Source organism: Pelophylax lessonae (genome assembly GCF_965119305.1).
Source record: "Pelophylax lessonae genome assembly, chromosome: 3".
NCBI classification, from domain to species: Eukaryota; Metazoa; Chordata; class Amphibia; order Anura; family Ranidae; genus Pelophylax; species Pelophylax lessonae.
In genome coordinates this window covers 547868211-547884365 of record NC_138770.1, presented here as the reverse complement: position 1 = coordinate 547884365, position 16155 = coordinate 547868211, and the positions used below count along the sequence as shown (strand labels likewise).

Below are 16155 nucleotides of genomic sequence, written 5' to 3'. Positions count from 1 at the left end.
CAAAATTTCATAATTGAAACTAAAAAAAAGTGTTTTTTTTTCAAAATTTTTGCTCTTTTTTTGCATATATCACGGAAAAAAAAAACCCCAGTTGTGATCAAATACCACCAAAAGAAAGCTCTATTTGTGTGAAAAAAATGATAAAAATTTTGTTTGGTTATAGTGTAGCATGACTGAGCAATTGTCATTCAAAGTGTGAGAGTGCTGAAAGCTGAAAATTGGTCTGGGCAGGAAGGGTGTCTAACTGCTCTGTATGGAAGCGGTTAAGATACCAGTAAAATAATAAGGCACAAAGAAGTAAACTGTTGCTTTTATTTAAGTGTATAGATGACTGGTTTCATGCGAGACCAACAAGTGCAAGATGAACAATGAAACAGTTGCTAGTTTATAAATTAGAGTAATACAAAAACAAAGATAAGTGTTTAAAGACCGATCAACCCTCAATTGAACCAGATTGCACAGCTTCATGATACTTTCCCTTTTCTTCTTTACTCTCTGGGTGTAATTTAATCAGGTCATCAATGCGCAGGATTGTGATTGCAGCCTCTGTTGCAAACTTGAGACTCTTTGTCTTGACTACAGTGGGTTCAAATACACCAGCTTGTTTGTTATCTCGGGGTTTTCCATTAAGCAAGTCAAGACCAATCCTAAGGAAGAGGACAAATACATAAACATAAGTGGCATGAATAAAGAAAATACAAGACACTTGCAGGATTATGGATTTATATACAGTACTTTAAAGCTGAAGTTAGTATAATGTTTAAAAACGACTGCCTTGCGTGCTGATGATCACCATGTATACATATTACAAAAACATGTAGTCTAGAAAATACATCTCTAAAATTCTAAGTAACCTCTTTTCACTTAGTTGCTGGTCACTGCATTGCTTCTAGTTCCTGTTCTGTGAGAGGAGCTGAAACTACATCATCTTAAAATCAGGCAGGATTCTGTGATGGGTAAAAGCATCATGCAAATAAGAAGCCATATCTGAACATAATCCAGAAACGCCGCCATCTTTTCTAGGCCAAAGCAGAAAACTGTTGTGGTCATACAAATCGAAATTTGACATTTGACAACCATAGATGCCCTGTCCTCTGAGCTAAAGAGAAGAGGGACTTTCTGGTTTATCAGCACTCAGTTGAAAAGCCCTCTGATGTTATAGGGGTGCTTTAGTGCCTATGGAATGGGCAGCATGCATATCTGGAACACCACCATCAATGCTAATAGAGAGATATATATAATATTCTATATCTCAAGGTTTCAGAGTAGCGTATGCTCCCGTCCAGACAATGTCTTTCAAGGAAGACCTTGCATATTTTAGCAGAGCAATGCTAAACCGAATACTGAATTTATGCAAACAGCATGGCATCAAGGAAATGTCCGGGTGCCCAACTGGCCTGACTGCAGTCCAGACCTTTCGCTAATTGAAAATATTTGGTGCATCCTCAAACGCAAACTAGGACAAAGACGAGCCAGGACTGTTGAGCACTTCGAATCCTATTAAAACCATTCCTTCCACAAAAACCGCAGGACATGGCCTCCTTAGTTCCCAGACGACTGCAGAGTGTTCAAAGACTACATTGTGGTAAACATGGCCCTGTCCTAACTTTGAGAAGTGTTGCTGCCATCAAATTTGTAAAATTAAATATTTCTTAAAAATGTATAATTTTCTCAGTTTGGCCACCTCCGGACCACCCACTGTGTACTTACAACGCTACTTTGTTTTTGTTTTTTTAAACACAGCAAGCGGTCCGCTTTACCATAAAAGTGGTCCCTCCCAGCAGCAGATTCACCACAGGAGCACTTTTATGGGCGGCGGAGAAGTAAACATTCCCCCTCCCCGGCTTTCCCCGCTTACCGGAGCCCTTGGTAGCAGGGAAACCAATTTGATCCCCTGTGCTTATGGGCAGGAAGTCAAGTGACAAAATGTCCCCCACTTGACTATGCCCTTGGAGGACCCGAGCAATGTCAAAACGTCAATTTCGCCCTCCTGCCTTAAAAAGGGCCCTTTTTTTTTTTAGGGAAGAGGAAAAAAAAAAAAAAAAAAAAAGAAATTTTTATTGCCTTAAGTGTAAATGTGAGATCTGAGGTTTTTAACCCCAGATCTCATATTAAAGAGGTTCTGTCCTGCTAATTTCTATTACAAGGGATGTTTACATTCCTTGTAATAGGAATAAAAGTGATCAAATTTTTTTTTTTTCAAAAAGGACAGTGTAAAAAAATAAAAGATACGGCCCCGAAACCAGCAAAAGACGTTCCCCCCCCACCCCAGACATGGATGGGGGCAAATCTGGTGTGGAAAAGTCTGCACTATGAATGCCAGACCAAGGCCGCCAGAAATACTCCAAAATAGGCTTTGAGGGGCTCAGAACCTTTTTTCCAAAGTCCCTTAGGGACAAAAAAAAAAAAAAAAAAAAAGGATTTTGACTTACCGTAAAATCCGTTACTCTTAAAGCGGAGTTCCACCCAAAAGTGGAACTTCCGCTTTAGGAGTCCTGACCCCCCGACATGCCACATTTGGCATGTCATTTTTTTTTGGGGGGGGGGGGGGAAGCGGGTACCTAGTATTGACAGGTACCCGCTCCCACTTCCGCTCGGAGCGCCGCCCTGAGCGGAAGTTCTCCTCTCCCCCTCCCTCCCTGCAATCTTCTGGGACACGTCAGAGGTCCCAGAAGATTGCCGGCCAATCACGGCGCGCAGCGCGATTCGCGCATGCGCAGTGGGTACCCGGCTGTGAAGCCGCAAACTGTAACAGCCGGGTGCCCACAGCAGTGATGCCGGCGCCGAGGGAGAGGATCGAGGCTTCCGGCGGCCGCATCGCTAGACAGGTGAGTAAATGGCTGGAACTCCGCTTTAAGTTCATTAAATGACGCAGTTACTGATGCATATCAGTAGGGCTATACTGCCCCTTACTGGAGGAGGACACTAGACAGGAAAAAAAGTTCTGGCTTTGCCTATGGGCAGTCCCAGAGAGTACACCCTCTCTCTTCCTGCATAGGATGTCAGTTTTGTATCAAAGCAGTGTCAGAGAATTAACTTCAACCCAACTCATTCGCTAAGCCAACGCCATCCTTAATCATCACAGGGGGTCATCAACTCAAACCCCCCCACAGGGAGTGCAGACTGATGCCTGCAAAGGGGGGGCACCGACCGCACCCCACAAGGACATCCCCTGTGAGAGTCATCCCAAGTAGGCGTGCAAAGGAGGCCGCAACATGACCCCCCTGTTAAGGGGAGCTGCCCGCCACTAATGTGGGAAGACCCACAGATCGGCTTATCCCCACAATGCCATTAGGAAATGCGAATGCTTCACATTACCATGGCAACCAAACCTGCTTGGGACCCTGTCCCCCCAGAGACGCCCTACCAGGAGGCAGCAGCCTAGTAGGCCGCAAAGCCGCTGCCTAACGTTTCGGCTGTGGGAGTGCAACCTGCATAGACCCGTGACCAGCCAGGGGAGCGGAGGGGAGACTGATGTCCCAGGGCACTATGGTGGGTTCAGCCGCCGTAACTGGGGCCACCCCACACATGATCCAGCTTTGCGGCCTAAATTTTCGGTCTGGCCAACCGCGTGGTACTCGGACCCCCGGTTACCAGACCACTCGCACCCACCCAGCTGTCCCAAGGGGATCCAAAAGAAAGAAAAGCCAACCACCCCATAGCAGGCCCACCAAGGGCAACAGCGATCCCGCAGGCACCAAGGCCAGGGGCATCACAGCCTGTCACCCTCCTCCCCATGAGTACGGGCAGACCAGCCAACAAAATGCCACCGGGGGGGAGGAACGGGGAAGAGAACCCTGGAGGGACCGACCACCCCAGGGAGTATTCGCGCCCCACACCGCATCCAGGGAAAGAGGAGGGGGTCCCTACTTACTGATCCAGCGAAATGTGCGGGTAACACTCCCAAGACAGGAACCTCCTCGCCACCGAACTGGGGGAGCTGTCAGCCAGAAGGAACGATGCGGCGTAGGCCGAGACCCAGTCGTATGCAACCTTGCGAGTCGTTTTAAGTGATTGTAAAGTCTTGTTTTTTTTTCTTCAATAAAAATAAACATGCTTACCTGCTCTGTGCAGTTGGTTTTGTACATAGCCTAGATCCTCCTTTTCTCTGGTCCCTCTTCGGCTCTCTTGGCCCCTCCCTCCCTTTGAGTGCCCCCACAGCAAGAAGCTTGCTATGGGGGCACCAGAGCCGAGTTACAGTTCCGTGCATCCATTCAGACACAGAGCTGCGGTTCGGCCCTGCCTTCTCTCTCCTCAATAACTGACAGCAGCAGGAGCCAATGGTGCTTCTGCTGTGTCTTAGCCAATGAGGGGAGTCATGGATGGCCGACACCGTCGAGGACGACGTTGGGTCAAGAGGGGGCTCAGGTAAGCATTAGGGGGTGCTGGGCAGCCGATAGAATTTTTTTTTTTTTTTTTAAGATAAAAAAAAAAAAAAACCTGACCTTACAACCCCTTTAACTCCCAGGCCAGCCCCCGTCCAGTGAGGCTATGTTGCTGCCGGCCGAGAGCAGAACTACCCCAGCAAGGAACTAAGTCCTTAATCCTGACTAGGCAGAAAAAAAAACTGAGTACCTATAGCAGAGGTACTCAGTATAGCAGGAGTATACCTCCTGAGACTGCCCATAGAGTAGTCAAGTTCTTTCTTTCTGCCCAACGTCCTACTCCTGTAGGGGGCAGTATAACCCAATGGTTCAAGAATCCTGAAGAGCTGTCTCCGTCAATGAACTAAAGAGAAAATTGCAATTGTAAGACCGCTGCGCAAATACGGTGTGGCAAAGTATTGGAACAATCTCCATTTTAGTCTCTAGGGTTCTCTGCTAAAATGTATAACGTTTGGGGGGTATCAAGTAGGTATTTTTAGCAAAAAAAAAAACTGATTTTGACTTTTAAACAACTGTCAGAAATAGGCCTGGTCCTTTAGTGGTTAAACATTTGATGTTTTTTTTTTCTATTGTGAATAAAATATGGGTTTATGAGATTTAAAAATCATTGCATTCTACATACATACAACTACCTTAAAGAATAAGTAAACCTAACATTTTTTATTCCTGTTGTACCACGTTCTTGTATGAGAAAGTATTCTGTTCTCTTTGCACTCTTTTGCAGCTGAAAGCAGAGGTATTTATATATACAGGTCCCTCAAAAAATTAGCATATTGTGATAAAGTTCATTATTTTCTGTAATGTACTGATAAACATTAGACTTTCATATATTTTAGATTCATTACACACAACTGAAATAGTGCAAGCCTTTTATTGTTTTAATATTGATGATTTTGGCATACAGCTCATGAAAACCCAAAATTCCCATCTCAAAAAATTAGCATATTTCATCCGACCAATAAAAGAAAGTGTTAATACAAAAAAAGTCAACCTTCAAAAACTTACCGTTAGTGTACTGGTAACGGCCTTTCTCTTAATCCTTCCAGGACGGCCTACATATGAGAGATTGTGGCTCCGCCTCACAGGAAACACAACTAATTTGCAGCTGTTAAAAGGTCCCACCCATCCTTGAGCTTCAGTAATAGAAAAGTACCTTTCCAACCGAACTTTCAAGGAATATAGTTATTCAATAACATACAGCTACACATATATACATATATATACACATTTTTAACTCGCCACCATCTTGGGCGGGAAGTAGGCCGGCCGTCCTCGAAGGATTAAGAGAAAGGCCGTTACCAGTACACTAACGGTAAGTTTTCTCCTTTCATCCTTCCAGGACGGCCTACATATGAGAGGATAATAAAGGAATCCATACTGGCCTACGTTAGGGCGGGACCACTGCCTGTAAAACCTTTCTGCCAAAGGCAAGGTCTTGTTGCGACAGTACTTCCACACAATAGTGTTTTAGGAATGTACCTTGGCTGGACCAGATGGATACATGGCGGACTGCTCCCAGGATGCTCCGGCTTTTTCTGCCCAGGACGTTGCAATGCCCTTTGTGGAATGTGCCTTTAGCTTTGCGGGTGTGGGTTTACCTGACATCTTGTATGACATGCTAATGGGTTGCTTAATCCACCTCGAGATCGAGGGGTTTGATGCTTGCAATCCCTTTCTTGGTCCAGAATGTAGAACCAACAGGTGGCTAGACCTTCTAAACCCCTTGGTTCTTTCCAGATCTGTGAGAAGACACTTCTTACATCCAGACAATGGAATTTCCGTTCTTTTGCACAGCTAGGTTTTTCACACAAAAAGGTGACAAGACCATCTCTTGATTTCTGTGAACAGAAGAAACTACCTTGGGTAGGTACAGTGGGTCTGGTCTAAGAATCACTCTGTCTTAGAGAATTAGCATAAAGGGTTCCTTTATGGACGAATTTTTGTAAATCTCCCACTCTTCTGGCTGTGGTAACTGCCGACAGCAAGTTAGCTTATTTGCCAAAATATTTGGAGTAACCTTCTCTGAAGGTACCGAGGGTTCACTAGATAATGTCTCTAGTACTTGCGTTAAGTTCCGAGCTGAAACATTAGCTCTGAACTAACCAATCTTTCTAATTAAAAAAGGCTCTTTGTCCAGACTTTTATCTAAGAAAACAGAAGTGCCGCTACCTGTACTCTAAGGGTGTTAACTGGCACCCCCTTATCTACCCCATCCTTTAGAAAATTCCAGGATAACTGGGATTGAGGCAGAGGAATTTTTTCTTCTGACTCTGCCAAGTACAGAATGTTTTCCAGATTTTGGAATAATTTTCCTATACACTGGCTTTCTACTTGAAAGGAGGGTATCAATGACTCGGTCTGAACAACCTTTCTCCTTCAGGATTTGGCGCTCACTACCCAGGTTGTTAGCTGAAAAACCTGTGGCCTGGGGTGAAACAAGAGGCCTTTGTATTAACAGATCTGGAACCTCTGTTAGTTTCCAAGGAGCTGTCACTGATGGGGATATCAGTCGCGAACCACGTTCTCTTTGGCCCCCAAGGGGCAATCACTATGAGACGCAGTTGCAGCCATCCACTGAGTCTCTGTATGATTCTTGGAATCAGATTTTGATGAGGAAAGGCATATGCTCGCCTAGCGTGCCATGGCTGTGCTAGGGTATCCAAGCCTACCATATCCTTTTGTTATGTCCAGGCGAAGACCTGATTTACTTTTTGCTCTGTCAAGTGGCAAACATATCCACTTCCGGTTGACCAAACATTTAGACTAGAAGTTGAAATATTCTGGGATTCAGTTCCCATTCTGTCCGTTTGATGGAATGATGACTGAGGAACTCCTCTTCCCAGTTGTCCTTCTCTTTTACGTGCCCTGCCAATAGAGAAATTATTCTCTTCTCTGCGCAGCTCAGTGTCTCCTGAGCTAATTTTAATAGGGTCCCTGAGCTGGCACCCACTGATGATTCAGGTAAGCTACTGTTGGACTTTTTTCCCTAAAATGTCTTTTCGAAAGCTTTTATGGCCTTTTCCACCACTTTTAGCTCTCTGTAGTTGGGTGAGGCCTGATATCCCAGTACTCTGGGTATGAGCCTTATTGTGACCAGCACCCAAAAGATCTCAATTCCTAAATACTTCGTACGTGGGAAGTTGTTTAGGGGAGATTACTTCCACTTTAGGTGGGGATGGTTAACTTGCAGCTACAGCTGATCAAGATAATGAATCAGAGGACCTGTGCAAGATATGACCACACCCCAGTCGGTCTAACCTCCAGGTGAGCTCCCCCCTTTTGGAACTTGCGTCCATGGTGACTTTAAGGGTTGTTCTTGACCCCAGAGTCGGCCTTCCCCTAGGTTTTGGGGAACTGTCCATCTTAACGATGATATTATTTGAGGGGAGAGCGTGATTTATTTTGTCTAGGGACTTCTGTCTCTTGTTCCAAGAGAGCAGGTGGAAATATTGAAGGTCTCGTGAGTGTAGTTGGGCCACTCTACAGCTGGGATACAAGCTGTAATCAGACCAAACATCCTCATGATCTGTCCCCTGAATACAAAGAGGATGAAAACAGACATTTTCCACCGCCGAGACCACTTTTCCTTTTCCTCTGGGAAAAACAGTTTCTTTGAAATCTATCTTACACCCCAGGCAGACTTGAACCTGAGCCGGTTCTATTGAGGATTTCTCCCCATTTATCAGCCACCCTGCCGGCTGTAGGACTGACATCACTTTTTGTGTGTCTGCCTGTTTTGCTGATCTTAAAAGGGTCAACTTATAGCCCAGATAAGGGGTCCATATTGGGCCCTGCAGATGACGCTGTCCTATTTGCAGTCTCCACTGCGAATCTTAGGAATGCTTAGAGTTCCAGATGAATTGGAACCTGCATGTAAGCGTCTCTTCAATCCAGAGTAGTCATAAAAAACCATCTCTTAACCGATCTTTTTTCGACTACCTGAAAATTCTCCATTGAGAATCTTTTGTATATCATGTACTTGTTTAGCTTTCTGGGATATACAACACGACGGCATCTACTTGCGGGTTTGTACCACAATGCGTGAGACTCAAAAATTTTGAAGACCTGATTTCACGGTACAGGGGTATTTACCCTCTGCTCCATCCACGCTTGAATCCCCTTTAACAGGGTTTTTCTTTGAGGGATATGATACAGTTATCTCTGCCACTGGCTGAGAAGAAAAAACTTCAGTCTGTATCCTCTCGGAATGATCTGGAGGACCTAAGGGCTGGTTGAGATGTTTTTCCATTGCGGGAAAAAAATTGGGATAACCTGTTCCCTGAGGATCTAGATAAACATCCTCCAGGCCTTGATCACAAAAAAAGGATCCTTTGCCAGGCCAGGCACAAAGTCTTAACTTGGAAGAGACATCTCCTTCATAAGCTTTGCACACACTGCTCTCCTAGCAGTATTCATGAGAGCCGCTGTTCTTGCAGAGGCTATAACTGACTGAACAGCTGAGTCTGTTAAGTACGACATCATACCCCCCAACTATGGACAGGGAACTTTAAGATGTCTTGTGAGCTTTTAATTACTGAGATAAACTTAGTAAGCTCCTAAATTCCAAATTTTTTTGGCCAGGTAGTAAGCAGGTATCTGCTATAGCTGTAACCACATTATAAGAATTAGCAATTCATGCCTCCTTTTAACAAGGGCTCTGTCCTTATTGGAACCAGCACTCAAAAGGTCTCAATTTCTAAATACTTCGTACGTGGGAAGTTGTTTAGGGGAGATTACTTCCACTTTAGGTGGGGATGGTTAACTTGCAGCTACAGCTGATCAAGATAATGAATCAGAGGACCTGTGCAAGATATCACCACACCCCAGTCAGTCTAAAGCTGAAACACTATGCAACTTTTGTTGGTAGATTTCCTTCAGATTTACCCTCTTCAATGTAGTGCAAGGGCCTGCCATTGCATACAAATTGAGAGTGTTTAGATCTGCTCTCATATCATATGGTTTTGGCGAGTCTAACGGAAATCTTATGGAAATCTTAGTGTGTAGGCCAATTAGTAGGTAGAGAATTTTACCAGCGAATCTATTTATGAAAAATTATATATTTTCAGTGATTGTGAATAGAAATAACTCTGGACTGGGTGTCCCCAAGTCCTTGTACATTCTAGGCTGGTGTAGGGATCCTTTGAGTGGTGTACACTGCTTTAAGGAATCCTTTCCATAGTAACTAATTACACACCTACTGTGACCTACAGGGCGTTTAGCCTGGTTGGGTCTTGGCTCGTGATCCCGCAATCTTTATTTACGAGCATAGCCCACTACACCAGATTTGTCTTTTTTTGGAACTCTCTCTTTAAATCTGTTACCGCCCGAGCCCTCCTTACTTAGTTAAGGACCTGGGCTGGCTAGTGTTTTTCCTTGGATCTCGTTCATTCCTTGTTTGCAGAGGAAATGTCTTGAGATTCTGAAAAGAGGAAAGAGTCCTGCTCTAGAGAACATACATTCCAGAGCAAACAGACTATCTTAATCTGTGATCACAAGCGTTAAGCTCTGATGAGTAGCAGCTGTAGTCCACAAGGACTGGATTAGGCAACCCTCCTGCACTGATTTAAGAAAAACTTCATTAAAACAGATACTCTAAGCCACTTTACCAACACATGTATGGCTCAAAGGGTTTGTGTGCAAGGCTTAAACAGACTACTCCACAGTACCGCACTTCCAGCATGTTCGTGCTATTAAAGTAGAGGAGGGTCTGACAGAGGCCTTCTGGACGACCTGCAACAATACAAGAGAAACAAAGTTATTAACTCGCTCTCTTATTTAACATATGTGCTACTCCCAGACACAGATCGTTAACAGGGCTGTCAGTAAGGGAACAATTAAAGGCTTGCTGATCCTAGACCGTATGCAGCAGTAGGCCCCATTATCCGGTAAATTTCACTTACCCGGGCTCATGTCCCTGCAGTCACCTGTGTATCGACTTCTACCCCTAAGGGATGCGTTGTGCTTTGGTCTCTTTTTGGGCAATTTACAGCCCCTTCGTAGCCGGAGATTCTGCCATGAACATCACATGGACCCGGCGTCTCCTCCATGCTGCTCTCTCTTCCGGGTATCGCTGTCCGGTCTTCACAGCGAGGCTTGCGGCGCGCTCCTTGGCGGGAAATTTTTCACTTACCCGGCGAAATCCTTACCGCCTTAGAGGAGCAAATGGAGGAGACTTTTCCTGCAGAGACAAAAGGACTTCAGGTATAGAGGGACCTTCACTGTAAGGTAAACCGCACTGGCATGTTGGCGACCTGAAAGCTCGTTTCCAGGATGCAGCTAGGGAGGAACCTGCCATTAGGTTGACCGAAGCTGCCTTCCACGGGTACCTCTCAGACAGTCCTTTGCCTTCAGGTCAGTTAAAAAAAACAAAACGTTCCGATGTGAGGTTGGAAACACAACTGAACTGAAGCTCAAGGATGGGTGGGACCCTTTAACAGCTGCAAATTAGTTGCGTTTCCTGTGAGGCGGAGCCACAATCTCTCATATGTAGGCCGTCCTGGAAGGATGAAAGGAGAAAAATTATGTTCAGTTATGCACTCAATACTTGGTCGGGAATCCTTTTGCAGAAATGACTGCTTCAATGCGGCGTGGCATGGAGGCAATCAGCCTGTGGCACTGCTGAGGTGTTATGGAGGCCCAGGATGCTTCGATAGCGGCCTTGAGCTCATCCAGAGTGTTGGGTCTTGCGTCTCTCAACTTTCTCTTCACAACATCCCACAGATTCTCTATGGGGTTCAGGTCAGGAGAGTTGGCAGGCCAATTGAGCACAGTAATATCATGGTCAGTAAACCATTTACCAGTGGTTTTGGCACTGTGAGCAGGTGCCAGGTCGTGCTGAAAAATGAAATCATCTCCATAAAGCTTTTCAGCAGATGGAAGCATGAAGTGCTCCAAAATCTGATAGCTAGCTGCATTGACCCTGCCCTTGATAAAACACAGTGGACCAAACACCAGCAGCTGACATGGCACCCCAGACCATCACTGACTGTGGGTACTTGACACTGGACTTCAGGCATTTTGGCATTTTGGCATTTCCCTCTCCCCAGTTTTTGGCATTTCCCTCTCCCCAGTCTTTCTCCAGACTCTGGCATCTTAATTTCCGAATGACATGCAAAATTTGCTTTCATCCGAAAAAAGTACTTTGGACCACTGAGCAACAGTCCAGTGCTGCTTCTCTGTAGCCCAGGTCAGGCGCTTCTGCCGCTGTTTCTGGTTCAAAAGTGGCTTGACCTGGGGAATGCGGCACCTGTAGCCCATTTCCTGCACACGCCTGTACACGGTGGCTCTAGATGTTTCTACTCCAGACTCAGTCCACTGCTTCTGCAGGTCCCCCAAGGTCTGGAATCGGTCCTTCTCCACAATCTTCCTCAGGGTCCGGTCACCTCTTCTCGTTGTGCAGCGTTTTCTGCCACACTTTTTCCTTCCCACTGAGGTGCCTTGGTACAGCACTCTGGGAACAGCCTATTCATTCAGAAATTTCTGTGTCTTACCCTCTTGCTTGAGGGTGTCAATGATGGCCTTCTGGACAGCAGTCAGGTCGGCAGTCTTACCCATGATTGCGGTTTTCAGTAATGAACCAGGCTGGGAGTTTTTAAAAGCCTCAGGAATCTTTTGCAGGTGTTAAGAGTTAATTAGTTGATTCAGATGATTAGGTTAATAGCTCGTTTAAAGAACCTTTTCATGATATGCTAAATTTTTGAGATAGGAATTTTGGGTTTTCATGAGCTGTATGCCAAAATCATCAATATTAAAACAATAAAAGGCTTACACTACTTCAGTTGTGTGTAATGAATCTAAAATATATGAAAGTCTAAAGTTTATCAGTACATTACAGAAAATAATGAACTTTATCACAATATGCTAATTTTTTGAGAAGGACCTGTACATACACGCAATATTGTCAAAAGTATTGGGGCGCCTGCCTTTACACGCACATGAACTTTAATGGCATCCCTGTCTTAGTCCGTAGGGGTCAACGTGGAGTTGACCCACCTTTTGCAGCGTTAACAGATTCAACTCTTCTGGGAAGGCTGTCCACAAGGTTTAGGAGTGCGTCAATGAGAATGTTTTACCATTCTTCCAGTGTGGTCAGGCATGGATGTTGGACGAGAAGGCCTGGCCCGCAGCCTCCGCTCTAATTTATTCCAAAGGTGATATCGGGTTGAGGTCAAGACTATGCAGGCAGTCAAGTTCCTCTACCCCAAAATCGCTCATCCATGTCTTTATGAACCTTGCTTTGTGCACGGGTGCACAGTCATGTTGGAATCGGATGTGACCATCCCTAAACTGTTCCCACAAAGTTGGGAGCATGAAATTGTCCAAAATGTCTTGGTATGCTGACATCTTTAAGAGTTCCCTTCACTGGAACGAAGGGCCCAAGCCCAACCACTGAAAAACAACCCCACACCATAATCCCTCCATCACCAAATGATTTGGACCAGTGCACAAAGCAAGGTCCATAAAGATATGGATAAGAGTCCTGACCTCAACCCGATAGAACACCTTTAGGATGAATTAGTGCAGACACTGAGCCAGGCCTTCTCATCCACATCAGTGCCTGACCTCACAAATGCTCTTCTAGAAGAATGGTCAAACATTCCCATAGACACACTCCTAAAGACAGCCTTCCCAGAAGAGTTGTAGATGTTTTAGCTGCAAAGGGAGGGCCAACTCAATATTGAACCCTACAGACTAAGACACCTTTAAAGTTCAAGTGTGTGTAAAGGCACTCGTCCCAATACTTTTGACAATATAGTGTGTGCATGCGAGTGCTAAAAGGTAAGGCTTTATTTCTATGTGGGCACACGTCTTTATGGAGCTTCACATACATATTCTAATATATATTTTTTTAATAACGTGGTCTGGGCACTCTGGCACAAGGACAGCTGCAGATCATGATTGGGTGAAGATGAATTTTGGGTGACACAGGCTATCCTGATTTATGAAACATACCCTGATTTAAGAAACCACTGTTATGGTTAATTCAACACTGGCAGGCTTTACATATACAACAGAAGCTATGTAAAAATAATGTTGAGTATTACAGTAGAGCCTGCCAGTGCAGAATTTGTCACAATAGCTCCGTGGTAAATCAGTATTTGTTTCATAAATTAGGATTGCCTAAGCTCTGCCCGCTGGTAAAATCACTTCCCCCAATTATGATCTGCAGCTGTCAAGCTTGTGTGCCCAGACAAGAGACTAAAGTATTAGAACACATATGCAAAGCTCAAAAAAAAGAAAATAGTGTACCCAGAATGAGCATGCCCCAAACTAATTTTGCAGGAAATGGACAGCTTGGAGTCCCAATAGCATTAGGAGGTGGGCAAAGGGCACAACCCAGAGGAAAGAAGCTTAACACACAGTGGAGATGATGATTTACTAAAACGGGAGTGCACAAAATCTGGTGTAGCTCTGCATAGAAACCAATTAGTTTCCATTTTTTTTTTTTTTTTGCCAAAACTGATATTCGAAGCTGTATGGCTACCATGCACAGTTGCACCAGGTTTTGTACTCTCCAGTTTTGGTAAATCAATCCCAGTGAGTCACTCAGGAGGCGCCAGAAAGACACCTGTATTATTTGTGTGTGTGTTTTTGATTTCTTTTCGAAGAGGACAGCAGACAGACTAGACCAGGGATGGCAAACCTTGGCACCCCAGATGTTTTGGAACTACATTTTCCATGATGATCATGCACTCTGCAGTGTAGTTGCGCATCATGGGAAATCTAGTTCCAAAACATCTGGGGTTCCAAGGTTCACCAATACTGGACTAGACTAATATCTTTGCCAAGTCCGAGGCAGTGCTAGACCTTGCAGAAAAGAAAGGTAAGGCTGGAGATCAGATGTAATTTGGGAAATTTGTTACAATACTCATGAAATTGCTTGTGGTAAAGCAAGTTAAAAGTAGGAGGGAATCACATAAAAAAAAAAAACTATCACACATTATGACGGAGTCCTGCTTGACTTCCTAGGTTTTGAGTCAGCAGCCCTGTGTTTGAGAGGGTCCTGGACGTTTTGTGACCTCAAACAACCTCGTGGAGTTCGGAGGACATCACGCATAAAAACAAGTTTTAATAGAGAGCTCAACTTCTATCCTTACCACTTAAGGTTCTTGCGTTCTGGATTGACCTGGGCCTCATTATGGAAAGCTCGAAGCTTTGCGACCAGGTCAGTAGAATCTTGAGCAGCATTCACTGCAAGTGTTTTGGGAATAACCAGAAGCGCTCTTGCAAACTCTGCAATTGCCAATTGTTCCCTGGAGCCCTAGAAGAAATGAAAGATGGAAAAAAAAAAAAAAATAATCACATAAAAATTATGTAACCACAACTGGCTTTTTTTTTTCACTTTTTATAGTTCAACTACTAACAGTTTTTTTACTACAGGGTGGCCGATGTGCGCAGAATATTGTATACACACACCCAGGTGACCCTGCTTTTCTAGGTAGGGGCGCAAAGGCATTCCAACCGCGGCTTGCTCCCGCTGCGATTACACACAGCAGAAGCAGATAAGCAGGTACCCTGAAATGGGTGAGGGTGCCCAACTTCTGCTTACCCGCCCAGGGCTTTTTCTGGCTGCCCTGGGCCTTGAAGGGCTTGCCCTTGGATTGGTTCCGAAAGGCACGAAATGACCCCTGAGTGGATCTAGACGCAGAACCCCGCTTTCCTCGAAAGGACTTGTTCTTTGGGTTCTGGGGCAGCAAGGTGCTCTTGCCCCCCGTGACGCCTTTCACCAGGGTATCCAACGCCTCGCCAAAAAGGCGAGAGCCAGCATAGGGAAAATCAGCAACTGTTTTCCGTGAGGACTGGTCAGCCGACCAGCTCTTTAACTATATTAGTCGCCGGTTAAGCACCGCGAAACTAGAGAGGCGTGCCACTAAGGGGGCCTCATTTAAGGCCGCATCACACAGATACATGACTCCTTGGTGGATCTGATCCACCATATCCAGCCGGGCAGGTGGCACACCATCAGACACGAGGTTGCTTCTAAGCACCTTAGTCCAATCAGCCACTGCCTGAGCCACCAAAACGGACGCGAAAATGGGTTTGAGCAACGAGCCCGCCACCGTATAGGAATGGCGGGCTAGAGACTCCAACCGCCGGTCCGTGGGATCCCGGAAAACCGGGGTATCCTCAGAAGGAACCAAGGTAGCCTTGTTTAACACGGCCACAGTGTGATCCACTTGTGGAGGCACACACCATCGTGATTCCGTAGCCGTTGCAAAAGGATAAAGCAATTTGAACCGACTAGGCACCAGGAATGGCCGCTTTAACGTGCGCCACATTTCATTAACAGTGTAATGAAATTCAGCTGGGCAGGGAAAAACCTGCACCGACTTATGGGTCCTGGGCGTCCCAAACGAGGACACAACGCCCGGAGGACTGGACTCATCCTCCAAATGTAAAGTTTCCTTAACAGAAACAATTAATTCATCCATGGTCGCCCGCTCTTCAGGCGACCCCAGGGAGGAGGTATCAACTCCCTTCACCTCTGCCTCCCCCTCAGACCCCAGCGGGTCTAAGGATGAGCGAGACCCTGAAAAGGGCACGCTCGCAGCAGCAGCCATATCACCATCTGAATCAGAGGAGAGACAATCTGGCCCTCTTTTTTGCAGCACGTTCAGCCATCAGCATTTCCATATTTGACACCAAAGTCGCCACTACAGCGGACAAATAAGGTCTCAGAGGGGCCACAGGAGAAATGGGGACCCACACCAGAGCAGGGGGGAATTTGCTGTCCTGAGAATCCATTGCTCAAGGTTACAAAAAAACAGTG

The 16155-nt window shown here is 45.4% G+C and overlaps 1 protein-coding gene across 1 annotated transcript in view; it reads right to left on the bottom strand.

Annotated features, from left to right (window-relative positions):
• Positions 1 to 310: 310 nt before the first annotated feature.
• Positions 311 to 16155, bottom strand: part of TCP1 (t-complex 1) — a 69180-nt gene continuing 53335 nt past the window's right edge. Inside the window, exons 11-12 of the mRNA XM_082248936.1 lie at positions 14483 to 14646; positions 311 to 647 (exon numbers count right to left, since the gene is read on the bottom strand). Coding sequence (XP_082105062.1) covers positions 434 to 647; positions 14483 to 14646 — 378 coding nt within the window. The 3' untranslated portion in view covers positions 311 to 433. The remainder of the gene's footprint in view (positions 648 to 14482; positions 14647 to 16155) is intronic.